The sequence below is a fragment of the Schistocerca americana genome, chromosome 4, assembly GCF_021461395.2.
Source record: "Schistocerca americana isolate TAMUIC-IGC-003095 chromosome 4, iqSchAmer2.1, whole genome shotgun sequence".
NCBI classification, from domain to species: domain Eukaryota; kingdom Metazoa; phylum Arthropoda; class Insecta; order Orthoptera; family Acrididae; genus Schistocerca; species Schistocerca americana.
In genome coordinates this window covers 283,721,570-283,736,269 of record NC_060122.1, presented here as the reverse complement: position 1 = coordinate 283,736,269, position 14,700 = coordinate 283,721,570, and the positions used below count along the sequence as shown (strand labels likewise).

At 42.9% G+C, this 14,700-nt stretch overlaps 1 protein-coding gene across 2 annotated transcripts in view; it reads right to left on the bottom strand.

The window, feature by feature from the left end:
• Positions 1–14,700, bottom strand: part of LOC124613077 (claspin) — a 195,951-nt gene that overhangs the window by 142,380 nt on the left and 38,871 nt on the right. For both annotated transcript variants that reach the window (XM_047141662.1, XM_047141661.1), the window contains exon 2: positions 396–694. In XM_047141662.1, the coding sequence (XP_046997618.1) occupies positions 396–671 (276 nt within the window). In that variant the 5' untranslated portion in view covers positions 672–694. The remainder of the gene's footprint in view (positions 1–395; positions 695–14,700) is intronic.

The following is a 14,700-nucleotide window of genomic DNA, read 5'->3' as shown; positions in this document are numbered from 1 at the left end:
AGGGAGGGAGAGAGAGAGAAGAGAGAAGATAAAAGATGCCGTCATCTTTTTATCTACAGTACTGGCTGTTACTTCCAATAAAGGCAGTACTGGCCAGCCTGTCGGTGAATGTCACAATTTTCTTAATTGAATTTTCCATTTTATACATTCACTAGTTTTTCCCTAACTCCAAATGCTTCATACACCACAAGAGAAGGGTAATTCTTCAAATCCCTTCCTCTCTCTGTTATCAGATGAAGGGACACCAGCTAGTGTGCCAGCTTTTGCATGTGATTGTCAGTCAACCAGCTGTTTGGTATATAGAAATTTCTATTAACCTTTACTCGATTTGAATTGATGTTTTCAAAAGTGATAAACACACTGGTATAAAAAGTAATGAACTTTAATATACTTACTTTCTGGGTGGACACTGAGCTTTCTCTAACGGTGCACTGCTGCAGGTCAGGAGTGCTCAACTCAGTAAAATCAGTCTTGTTTCCATGATCATCATCACAGTCAGCATTTCCGTTACTGTGGCTCATTTCATCATTGCCTGAAGTGAAACCTTGTGGCTCATTATCCACTGATTCAGACTCTTCATCACTATCAAAAAGAAGTCTTTTTGATTTTCGTTTAATTTTAACAACTTCATCATCAGTCCAGTGGTTCTTCATAGTCATTACATCAACCATATTGTCGCTTTAAGTGGAATGATCTGGAACACACAGAGAGATAGAAGTGAGAAATATAAAACTGAGCAGTCTGGCAGACATTTATGGAGTTCATCATCATCATCATCATCATCATCATCATCACAATTATTATTATTAAACTGACTAAAGAAAGAAATATTAAGTGTCATATTTTGAAGGCTTATAAAAATGAACTGATGCAAGGTTACCATAAGTGAACTGTATGTTCACTTCAAAACAAAAGTGTCTCTTTTCAAACTAACAGCGTCTCTTTAAAAAAAATTGTTGTGTTGAGGCTGTATATTATTTAAATAAGTTGCTTTATATCACTATTTGCTTATTTCCATCAAATGGTTACTTTCAAATAATGTTCCTGTCCTCAGACATTTACTACATTAACTTTAAAATGACCATTTGGTTGATACGGCTCAATAGTGATCAACATATCTTTAAAAAAAATGTACAGCTTCTTCAGAATTGTTAATTCTTTTCATTGACATTTCATGGCTGTTGTCTCAAGCATAAGGAAACCAATTTAAAACATGTCTATTGTGCTAATGATTAATTTCTTAATACTATTAACTGGGGGGTTTAGTACTGTTGATTCAGTTATAAATTGTTGTAGTTCTTGACCATTTAAAAGAATTCAAACATGAGAACTTTGAAAGGACATTTGCATTATGCAACATGCTGAACTACAAGTTTATTTAATTGGCCTGCTGCAGCACAACTCCCTCCTCCCTCCTGGACAGCTACAGTAGCAAGTGTCATGGCTAGTATATAACTAAAATTTAGATGCAAGTAAGCCCCACATGTAATTATGTTTATGCTTTTAAGCAGGTCACATACAACTCATTCACAGTCCATAGTACAAAAACTTTCAAAACGTAACTGTATTCAAATGTAAAAGATATTGAGTCACATATTCTTGTACAAGTCTATAACTTAACAGTGAAGCTGCATGTTTATGCAGACATAGTTATTTATATAATTACATGTGGCATACAGACAGAACTACCAGAACAAAAATTTTGGAGTTAATAACTACACAAAAATTTGCCAATAACTAACAAACTGTTTCTGGTGCCAAATCTTCTAAAGAAAATACAGTAATACTAACAGAATGAAAGCAAGCAACCTTTATTACTATTTTTTCAATTTAGGAAATATATACCTCAATCAATAAACGTTTACTCAAAACACATCAGTGCACTGTTTATATTATTTCACGGCATCTTCAAAGGATCAACACAGAGCATTTGGAAATTATGGGCATTTCATCACACACATATATATACAGGGTGTCCCATTTATCTTGACCACCCTAAATAACTGTTTGTCCAGATGCAAATTACAAAATGTTTCAAGCAAATGTTCTTTTGCCGTCAGGGGGACATCAATCAGCATGATTGCCTTTGTTGTAGCTTTGTTTTTTACAAAGACATGAACAGTGGTATGACTCTTTTAAATGGCACCCTGTAGTTTTTATTCGGTATTTCATTTCCTCTCCTAAGGACCTATTCAAAAATGTATCACAGTGTACCATTCACTGAAACACAATTAATTACATAACACAACACTGACTTTGAGCCTGGGATCACAACTCATCCACGTGCTGGAGTTGTCAGAAAACAAATGAAAACCAAGTAAAAACATAACACAAAACTGACTTTGACTGCCGGCCGGAGTGGCCGAGTGGTTCTAGGCACTACAGTCTGGAACCGCGCAACCGCTGCGGTCGCAGGTTCGAATCCTGCCTCGGGCATGGATGTGTGTGATGTCCTTAGGTTAGTTAGGTTTAAGTAGTTCTAAGTTCTAGGGGACTTATGACCACAGCAGTTAAGTATCATAGTGCTCAGAGCCATTTGAACCATTTTTTTGACTTTGACTCTCCTGTACCATTGACTAGGAGTAGAACATTCAAAGGTGCTCAAAGTGGTGACCCTGGACACCGATATACTGGTGCCCTCGTTGAATGAAAGAATTATTTACTGCTTCCAGTGTTGCCTGCTGAAGACAATTACAAACAAGAATGATACATACCTGCATGTCCTCTGGAGTTGTTGAAATATCGTGACAGACTACGTTTTTAATTTATCCCCAAAGAAAAAAGTCCAGAGGATTCAAATCAGAAGACCTAGCAGGCCAAGTAACTGTTCCTCCTTGACCAATCCACCTGGCAGGATACCTTCGGTTCAGAACGCGATGTGCACGGAACGCATTATGTGCTGGACATCCATCATGTTGATACTACATAAGCATTCTGATTCTTAGCGGCACTTCATTCAGAACAGGAGAAAGAATTCGTCCGAGTAAGTTGGCATACGCTGTGCCGTTTGAATTATTATTGATGAAATAAGGGCCAATAATTGTAGTGCCAAGCATTCCACACCAGACATTGATGTTCCACCTGTCTAAGACATTGTGGGTTGTCACTGGACCAATAATGCATGTTCCTTGTATTTACCTGTCCTTTGTTTGAGAATGAACATTCATTGGTAAATAGAACATTGGAGAAGGGCTTTGGGTTGGTGAGGATTTTCTGCTGTGCCCACTGACAGAACTGTACACGATTCTGGAAATGCAGTTTGTAGGAAGGACACCCTTTACTGTATGCCTACTCTACATAACAGTATTTAAAAGGACTAAACTACTGTACTAAATGAACCCATACATAAGAAAACAGTATTGCAATTACTTTTCTGCTAAGTTACATTCCCCATAGATGAGTAGCATTTCTACCTTCTCTCTGTTGGCGTACATTCTACTCACACAACTCTTCAACTGACGATGGTTGACGGAATGACAGGTGTGCATTCTACTTATGTTTACATTTGTCTTCTGTCAACGTCAGCACATGGACGTGTTCCATTACCCCAGGTACCTGCACTAAGCACTGGGAGCATCAACGCCACTGTTGTGTTATTAATAATGTTGTGTTTCAGTGAATGGTGCACAGTGATACACTTTTGAATAAATCTTTAGGAGAGGAAATGAATTATGGGGTATAAAATACAGGGTGCGATTTTAAAAAAGTCATACCGCTGTTCATATCTTTGCAAAAAACAAAAGTTACAATGAAGGCAATCATGCTGATTGATGTCCCCCTGACGGCTAAAGAATATTTGCTTGAAACGTTTTGTAATTTCCATCTGGACAAACAGTTATTTAGGGTGGTCAAGATAAGTGGGACACCCTCTATATGAGGTAGTCAAATGAAGATGAGATAGATAATACAATGAGCATGGCATGTACATTGGCAATGCAGTTAGGTCTGTGTGTAGCAATGCCTGTTCAAGAAAAAACACTGAATGTTCACCACTACACCATTTGTCTGTTAGACTTGCTCAAAGTGAGGGCAGCATGTCAACTGTGTGTCCAACTTCACTGTGGAGGCTGGGAAAGAGGAACAGCATGGCATAGTGTCATTTCTAACAGTGAAATGAGCGTCAAGAAATGAAATCCATGAGAATGTCATGCTGCAAACAGACCACAGCACGCCACATGCGTGTGGCACTGGTGTCACTGAAAGGCAACAGTTGGCCAGGTTAGGATCCTTGTGTCATTACCCACTTATGTCACTGCTGCAGTGGATGCAGCAGCTGTCAGAAATGAACAACAACGGATGGTGGAAGACATTTCGCTCATGTTGGGCATCAGTCACGCCATCATGACAGAGCATCTCCAGTTCCAGAGAATCTGTCCACAATGCATTCCCCCACAGCCTGACAGAGGAGCAGAAGTTGAAAAGAACATCAACACCGCAATGAAGAATAGTGTTTCCTGTCCCATATTGTAGTGGCAGATGAAACATGATGTTGTCACGTCTTCATTTTGAGCCAGAGAGCAAGTGTTAGGGCAAATGGAAACATATGGATTCACACTATCTGAAAAAATACAAAGCCATGAATGAATGCCAGCTCTGAGAAAGTCAAGATGACCATTTTCTTTGACTGCAAGGGCCTGCTGCTCATTGATTTTCTGGAACATGACGTCATAATTAACACGCAATGTATGTGGACACTTGGCAAAAATTGAAGCATGCCATCATGTCCAAATGCACAGGATTGTTGACGGATGGCATCATTCTGTTGCACAATAATGCTCACCCACACATTACCAATGTTGTTTCGATTACACTGCAAAAGTTTCACTGGGAAGTCCTGCCACATCCTTCATACAGTCCTAATCTCTCCCCATGCAATTTCCATATTTTTGGAGCCCTGAAGAAAGAAATTTATGGCCATTGTTTGCTTCGATCGAAGAGGTGCATGTTTGAGTACAATCATGGTTCCGTATGAAACTGTAACATATTTTGTTAAGCACTGACCGTCTTGCCTGACAGTGGGATAAATGTACTAACAGTTATGGAAGTTACTTTTGGAATAATAAACAGTCTACTTACTTTTTTCCACCCCTTGTTTTCATTTGACTGTGCCTTCTATGTAGATTGTAAAACAGAAAATGAACATATGGTATCTCTCAAACACTTTAATGTATTCCTCTACATAATGCCCTTAACAGCAATACATTGACTTTTATCTCATTACCTGTTCAAGTAACCCCTCCTCACACTACAAATGTATCTGAAAACTCAGTCAGTCCATAAAGCATTTTGGAGGCCCTCATTATCCCTATAGTGTTTGTTAAAATCACCTCCTGAGAAAAAAATCACATCAATTATATAAGGGGATGGCCACAAAATCTATATGATCAAACTTGCTTCACCACACCTTTGATACTAAGAACTATTTCTGGACCCTGGCTGCATTTGTGACTTTTTCCACTATGAATCCATAATCCATATGAGTTGCATTTCGGTCAGTGAGAGTTATAATCACTGCTTTTACTGTCACAGGTAGTTACACCACATACACAAGTTCACACTGTAATAGACCAGCCTCTACCCCTTAATAAATAAAGAATATATGAGTGGCCTTCAGAAAGCTCCGCAACAACAACACACTCATATTCTTTATTTTCTTAATGTCTCTTTCCATATCAATATTTTGATTACAGTGGACTACCACAACAGCAGAAGTGTGTCATGTGACTGACATGCACCTGACATGGCTGACTGCTGCAGCAATTGTGCACCTATGAGTCCCAGGTGCACTCAACAGCTGTAAGAATTTTAAAATTAAAATTTGTCTATCATCTAATTCCAGAAGACTTCTGTGCCAAACTGATTGCTGGGTTACTGGTGCACTCTCACCACACTATCCCATTGAAGTCAAAACCAACAGGAAGTACTTTAATTTACATAGAGGACTAAGCTCATGTACAAGACTTCATCACCACTTTGGTTCATTTGGTATCTTCTGGTACGGTTTGCATTATGCTGACAAGGAGTTGATTCTCAACTATTCCATAGTGTGTGTCTTGGTTTTTTCTTTCTCTCTCTTTTAAGGGTGCAAAAACAAGAGGGGTCATTGGGGGCCGAGAGGAGGTCGGCCAAGTCGTTGGGAGAGGTTTAATTCCTCAAAACTTGTTCCTTTGAAGAGAAGACCTGTGGTGATGCCAATGCGACAACAGCTGCCAACAGACAGCAACACAGAGATAAGAAGAAGGAACTAAAAAGCTGGCAGGCTGAGGCAGCAGGACTGCAGCCTTGGCAGCAGCATCAGTAGCCCCATCTCCCGTCAGACCAACATGACCAGGAACCCACATAAACATCACCTTTTGCACTAAGGGACTGACTGTGTACAGCACATACGAGGATCTGAAGGGCACAAAGAGAACTGGAGCATATGACAATTAAAAAACCTGTGTTGCTTTATGTACTGTGTGACCTGACAGAGGGCAAAAAACTCTGTTGTAAATATTGAACTGTGTTCTGCAAGCCAATACCAAAAATCATCAGTGCAATGACGAAGGGACACCTGACACTACGTCTGCCTTAGAGCCACCAGTGTACACAAAGGTACTATCACCAAGTGAGAAGGTCGAGAAACTGACAGTGATAGATTGAAGCTGGAGCTGTGCCCTTGGGAGGCAAATGAAAACCAAGATGAACACAGGTCACCACACAAAGCCAAGGTGTTGAAAGGTTCACACCCATCAGGAACATGGCAGGTAACATGATGTTAAGTTGCTGGAGAAATAGCTGAAAGTGAAGTCCAGGAGGTTACAGAGAAGAAGGATGCGCCCCATCCTGGCAGTCAAGGAAGTCATTGAGGAAGAAGGGTATAGGATGTGTGACATGGCATGGCAGACAAATGACGTGCATATCAGCTGAGGAGAACATCACACCGGTATGGTAGCCATAGTTTGACATCTTATGTATAGAGACTCAATTGGGCTAGTGTAAAAGGAGCCAGTGGCCAACAGATTCCACAATGGTGGACTGTAATGAGTTAGCATAAGAAGGATGGAAGCACAGATGTATAAACGAAATATCCATAGCCTAGTTTTGAATGGACAAGGGATATGTACAAAAGGAGAAGGGTGGTCCAATCCACTCCCCAGGAAGTACCTGTACCACTTAGGGGCCGGCCGAAGTGGCCGTGCGGTTAAAGGCGCTGCAGTCTGGAACCGCAAGACCGCTACGGTCGCAGGTTCGAATCCTGCCTCGGGCATGGATGTGTGTGATGTCCTTAGGTTAGTTAGGTTTAACTAGTTCTAAGTTCTAGGGGACTAATGACCTCAGCAGTTGAGTCCCATAGTGCTCAGAGCCATTTGAACCATTTTTGAACCACTTAGGGCATGTCGGACATTGAGGGACCATGTACAATGGGCAGCCAGGTAATACATGTGGAAGAACCAAGAAAGTTTTCTATCAAGCATGAGCCCCGGGAATTTTGTAATTTCAGGGAATGGAACAGCAACAGCCCCAAGATGTAAAGACAATGGACAAAAGAAAATGCACTGCCAGAAATTCAGACAAATGGTTTTGCAAGTGGAAAAGCAAAAGCCACTCCCCAAGTAAAGACAACCGAGACATTGCTGAAGAGGCTGTTCAACGAGACAAGCCCAAGAGACCTGCAATAGATTACAATGTCATTGATGAAAAGGGAGCTGGAGATGGGTGGTGGGAGACAGGCCATAATACGGCTAATGGTTATAGCAAAGAGGACAACACTCAGGACAGAGCTCTGGCACACAATGTTTTCCTGGATAAAGGTGTCCAACAAGGCCAAACCCACATGTACCTTTAAAACACGGTCATTTAAAAATTCCTGAAGGAAACGGGGCAGGCAGCCTCAGATACCCCATGTGTACCGAGGGTACCAGTCCTCCAACAGGTATTGTAGGCTTCCTCCAAATCGAAAAACATAGTCACAGTCTGGTATTTCCGCAGAAAAACATTCATAACTTGGGTTGAGAAAGTGACAAGATGGCCAACTGCAAAACGGTGTGCTCAAAATCCACATTGTGCAGTGGTTAGTGGATCGCGAAATTCAAGCCACCATACCAATAGGCCATACATCATATGTTCCATCACCTTGCAAACATAGCTGGTGAGAGAAATGGGGCAGCAGCTGGAAGTTTGTCTTACTAGGTTTAGGTATGGGTATGACAGGGGCTTCACAACAGCATCTGGGAAATGTGTCATCTGCCCAAATGCAATTGTACATGCAAAGGAGACAGTGCTTGTCCGCAAGAGAAAGGTGCTGCAAAATCCAAATGTGAACATCATCCGGCCCTGGGGTGGAAGATCAGGATGAAGTGAGAGCATGATCTAGCTCCCTCATAGTAAAGGCAGCATTGCAGCATTCACAATCCTGAAAGGAGAAGGATACCACTTGAGCCTCCTCCATTTGATTCCAATGGAGAAAGGTGGGGTGATAGTGGGTGGAATTCGAAATCTCCACAAAACAGCAGCCAAAGGTGTTTGAGATAACAGCAGGGTCCACAATGACATCATTTGCTAGGGCCAGGCCAGATATTGGGAAATGGACATTGGTTCCAGAAAGCCATCAGAAATTGCCCCACATAATGGAAGAGGGAGCGACATCCTTGACTGCCAGCATGGGGCACATCATTCTTCTCTGTTACCTCCTGGAGTTCACTTTTGGCTATTTCTCCAGCAGCTTAACTTCACGCTATCTGCCACATACCCGACGGGTGTGAACCCTTCACCACCTTGGCTTCATGTGGTGATCTTAAAAGAACTAGTAAATGAAATCCAGCTAGCTTTTTTTGCTATCTTGAAGAATATGATGACACTGTGAACGCAACTGTTTATAACAAATACAGCTCGCCATCTAAGGATGACAGTTAAAAACCCTGAGAACATGTCTCCACATGCAAATCGCATTGTTGCACGCATCAGTCCACCAGGGGGCTGGAACATGGTGTGGCAAAGATTAAGTGCAAGGTATAAAATATTCTGTGGTGGCAAGGATAAAATTTGTAAGGTATTCTACCTGGTCATCACCACTGGGGAAATTTTGTTTATTGAAGGTCACCAGAGAGGAGTAAAGCCGCTAGTCAGCCTTAGAAAGCTGCCAACTGGGTTCACCGTAGATGGGATAGGGGTCAGCAAATGGATAGCACACGGGAAACAGTCGCTCGAGTACTTGTCAGTGAGAATAGATCACTCAAGATGACAAGCAAGCTGGGCAGTGCCGAAAGAAAGGCCCAAATGGGAGTAAATGTGTATGGAGTCTGCAAGGAATGCAGGTGTTCCAGTGTTAATGCAAATGACGTTGAGTTGATTGAGAAGGTCAGCAAGAGGGCACCTCTGACAGGTTCTGGAAGAGCCCCAAAAAGGATAGTGTGCTTTTAAGTCGCTAAGCAGAAAAAAGGGGTGAGGGAGTTGACCAATAAGCTGGAGGAAGTCTGCTCTGGTGACAGAAAATGACGGAGGGACACAGATGTTGCAAAGAGAAAACGTGAAGCGAGGAAGGATAATGTGGACTGCAGCAGCTTGCAGTCAAGTGTTTAACGAGATGGTTTGGCTATGAACATCATTCCACACGAGCTGCATGACTCCCCCACAGTATGGAATGCTGTCTTCAGGGGAGGGAAGGTTGAAATAGACCGGATGGAAATATGAGAGGTCACAGCAGTTGCAAGGACACATTTTGTTTCTTGGAGACAGAAAACAAGCAGACTCTGTGATTCCAAGAGCAGCCGTAATTCCTCCTTGTTGGATCTAATGCTGCAAACTTTCCAACAGAGGAGAGCCATGACGGGATAAGGGGAAGAGGGAACAAATGAAGGGTTGTCACCTTGGCAGCTGCCGAGTGTCAGCCTTTGCAGACTCACTGCTACAGCATGAAGAGGCTGGAGGACCTGTTCCATGAGATCTACAGAGGCTTTAGCATTCTCACTGGATCAGCCTGCAGATTCCATGGCAGAAGAATGGTAGGCGATTCACACCAGTGAAATGGAGGTTGGCCAGGTGACAGTATCACGTGGAAGCACGCGTGAAGAGGACCTCCGAGACAGGGAAGAAGTCAGTCTGTCTTTGATTTCTTAGAGCCTTTGTGGTTGGCAGTTGAAGATGCAAATGGTTGTTGGGTGGAGGGACATAAGAAGTCTTCGCGGGAGTGTTCTTTTTGTCCTTTCCAGCCTGCCAGTTGTAAAGCAAACGATTTCACCGCTGGGACCGAAGGTCTGGTGGCTTGCTGCGCAGCTGGAGGAGAAGGATACAGGGATATTACCATGATACTGGGCGATTTCACAACTGCAATGCTGTATTTGAGGTCGCAAGTCTGTGTGGCTATCTCCTTCCTGAAGTGATGCATAGCATGAATGGTAGTATAAGTTCCAGATGGTAAAAAGCAGGGCTTTCGACTAGCCAACAGCTTGCGAGTGACAGGGTAAGTTACTCTTTCCTTCACCCCTATCTCCTGGACGGCCTGCTCATTGAGATAAATGAGACATTCTCGGGATGAGGCTGCATGGATGCCACTGTAACTGATACAGCAGGGACATGGAGGCAGGCTATCATCCTCATGAGCATCCTTACCACAATAACATATATGGTTGAGTTTTGCACGACATGTGAGTGGTGTTGTAATGTTGGCACCTATAGCAACAAATCGGGTTTGGAATGTTCTGTTGTACCGTCATGACTTCGTAGCCTACTTTGATCTTTGATGGAAACGCTACTCTACCAAATGTGAGAGAGTGTGTGTAGGCTCTAAGGTTGTATCAACCTTTTTCATTACCCAATGGACTGCAATGATGCCCTGATCAGAGAGGTGAGTTTGGATTTCTCCCTCGGTCAGACCACTGAGCAGCCAAGTGTAAATACCACCACGTGAAGAATTCAGTTTTCGATGAGCCTCAACACGAACAGGTTAGCCATAGAGTAGTGAAGCTACAAGCAGTTGTTGGACTTGAAAATCACAACTGGTCTCCAAAAGCAGTTCCATTATGTAAAAGAGAGCAGGATTTCACACAGCTTGCTATTGCATCAACACTTATCCGAGTAATAAGCATATGGATTGTAACAAAGCACTGACCTCCTTCCGTACATGATAACATGAGGAACCAAGGTGCAACTGGGAGATTCTTTGAATCTTTAGCCTCATTCCGTTTTGTGTTTTTTTTTTTTTTTTTTTTTGGTCATCAGTCTACTGACTGGTTTGATGTGGCCCGCCACGAATTCCTTTCCTGTGCTAACCTCTTCATCTCAGAGTAGCACTTGCAACCTACGTCCTCAATTATTTGCTTGACGTATTCCAATCTCTGTCTTCCTCTACAGTTTTTGCCCTCTACAGCTCCCTCTAGTACCATGGAAGTCATTCCCTCATGTCTTAGCAGATGTCCTATCATCCTGTCCCTTCTCCTTATCAGTGTTTTCCACATGTTCCTTTCCTCTCCGATTCTGCGTAGAACCTCCTCATTCCTTACCTTATCAGTCCACCTAATTTTCAACATTTGTCTATAGCACCACATCTCAAATGCTTCGATTCTCTTCTCTTCCGGTTTTCCCACAGTCCATGTTTCACTACCATACAATGCTGTTCTCCAGACGTACAGCCTCAGAAATTTCTTCCTCAAATTAAGGCCGGTATTTGATATTAGTAGACTTCTCTTGGCCAGAAATGGCTTTTTTGCCACAGCGAGTCTGCTTTTTATGTCCTCCTTGCTCCGTCCGTCATTGGTTATTTTACTGCCTAGGTAGCAGAATTCCTTAACTTCATTGACTTCGTGACCGTCAATCCTGATGTTAAGTTTCTCGCTGTTTTCATTTCTACTGCTTCTCTTTACCTTCGTCTTTCTCCGATTTACTCTCAAACCATACTGTGTACTCATTAGACTGTTCATTCCGTTCAGCAGATCATTTAATTCTTCTTCACTTTCACTCAGGATAGCAATGTCATCAGCCAATCATATCATTGATATCCTTTCACCTTGTATTTTAATTCCACTCCTGAACCTTTCTTTTATTTCCATCATTGCTTCCTCGATGTACAGATTGAAGAGTAGGGGCGAAAGGCTACAGCCTTGTCTTACACCCTTCTTAATACGAGCACTTCGTTCTTGATCGTCCACTCTTATTATTCCCTCTTGGTTGTTGTACATATTGTATATGACCCGTCTCTCCCTATAGCTTACCCCTACTTTTTTCAGAATCTCTAACAGCTTGAACCATTTTATATTGTCGAACGCTTTTTCCAGGTCGACAAATCCTATGAAAGTGTCTTGATTTTTCTTTAGCCTTGCTTCCATTATTAGCCGTAACGTCAGAATTGCCTCTCTCGTCCCTTTACTTTTCCTAAAGCCAAACTGATCGTCACCTAGCGTATTCTCAATTTTCTTTTCCATTCTTCTGTATATTATTCTTGTAAGCAGCTTCGATGCATGAGCTGTTAAGCTGATTGTGCGATAATTCTCGCACTTGTCAGCTCTTGCCGTCTTCGGAATTGTGTGGATGATGCTTTTCCAAAAGTCAGATGGTATGTCGCCAGACTCATATATTCTACACACCAACGTGAATAGTCGTTTTGTTGCCACTTCCCCCAATGATTTTAGAAATTCTGATGGAATGTTATCTATCCCTTCTGCCTTATTTGACCGTAAGTCCTCCAAAGCTCTTTTAAATTCCGTTTATATTTAGTAAACACAAACTGAGATGATGATTGGCTCATTGCGAGAAAATCCTCCCGATTGCCAGTGCCTCTGATGGCATGCTCCTTCCAATGGGAGGCCCTTCTTGGGCTCAACCAACTTAGGTGATTGTTCACATCTCAGGTCACACCTTCCAAACTCCTGACAGAGGAACCAGTTAGCAATTTGGGAAGGTAACAGCTCAGGCAATCACCCCTTCCTGGACCTGGCCTCCCCTTCCTGGACCTGGCCTCTACCAGGGTTATGTACGAACCCTGCTTATCGACCCTGGGCTGGGAATTATGCGTTACCCAGCCACCTGTTATGTGTCAAATGCACGTGCCGGCCTTCAGGAGTGCACAGGGAGGCAGAAGAAACACAGAGGAAGGATCATAGATACAGAACGAAGAAAGAAATGAGAAACAGATGAGGGGCAGTTCTGATGTCAAGCTATTAACAACTCAGAAAACATTCCCAAAAATATCCCACAAATATTCCCCAAGGGAGGGGAAAAATAATGACAGAAGGATAGACATCCAGCACAGAAAGGGAAGAGGTGCTGCAAAGGCTGGAGCCTCACAGTAGCTAAGCACGAACTCGCCAAAGAGGGGCACACTGAATGGGAGCAATAGTGTGTGGGGAGGACCAAGAGTGTTTCCTATCGAGCATGAGTCCCAGGAATTTCGTAGTTTCAATAAACGGAAGGGTAACAGGCCCAAGATGTAAAGATGGTGGGAGGTGGGAGCAACCAACTGCACCGCCAGAAATTCATACAGACGGTTTTGACAGTAGAAAAGTGAAAGCCACTATCGATGCTCCAGGAGTAAAGACAATCAAGACATAGCTGGAGACGTCGCTGAGTGAGACTGGTCCATGGGGAACTGCAATACATGGCAAAATCATCAACAAAAAGGGAACCGGAGTTGCCCAGTGGGAGACAGGCCTTTATAGTGTTAATGGCGATAGCAAAGAGGACAACGATCACGGCAGAATCCTGAGGCACACCATTTTCTTGGATAAAGGTGTCCGAGAAGGCAGAACCCACATCCAACTTGAAAACTCGGTCTTGTAAAAAAAAAAAAAAAAAAAAAAAAAAAAAAAAAGGCAGGCACCCACAGAAACCCCACGTGTAAAGAGTACAGAGGATACCAGTTCTCCAACAGGTGTCTTAAGCCTTCTACAACAGGTGTCGTAAGCCTTCTCCAAATCGAAAAACATGGCCACAGTCTAGGATTTCCGCAGAAAACCATTTCTGACTAGGGTGGACAAAGTAATAATGAGATGGTCAACTGCAGAATGCTGCACTCGAAATCCACACCGTACATTTGTCAGTAAATTGCAAGACTCGAGTCACTATGCCAGATGGGCATGAATCATAAGTTCCACCACCTTGCAAACGCATCTGGTGAGAGGTGTGGCGGTAGCTATAAGGTAGGTTTTTGTCCTTACCGGGCTTAGGTACGGGTATGACAGTGGCTTCATGCCAACGTCTGGGAAATGTGCCTCTGCCCAGATGCGGAAAGTGCTTGCTTGCAAGAGAAAGGTGCTGCAAGATCTGAATGTGGACAGCTTCTGGTCCTGGGGCAGAGGATCGGGATGAACTGAGAAAATGATCTAGCTTGCTCATAGTAAAGGTGGCATTATAGCACCACGATTCGGAGAAGAGAAGGGTATCGCCTGAGCCTCCTCCACTCGTTTCTGATGAAGAAGGTCCAGAGTGATAGTGGGAAGAGCTCAAAATGTCTGTAAAATGGCGGCCCTAGGTGTTGGAGATAGCAACAGGATCCACAATGACATCATCTGCTACTGTCAGGCCAGAAATTGGGGAATGGATCTTGGTTCCAGAGAGTCATCAGGGGTTGGCCCACACGACAGAGCAAAGGGTGGAACTGTTAAAAGAACTAGTGAATGAAATCCAGCTAGCTCTTTTGCTATCTCGAAGAACTCAACGACACTTTGCACACATCTTTTTATAATGAATGCAGTTTGCCATCGTAGGATGACAGTTAAAAACATGGGG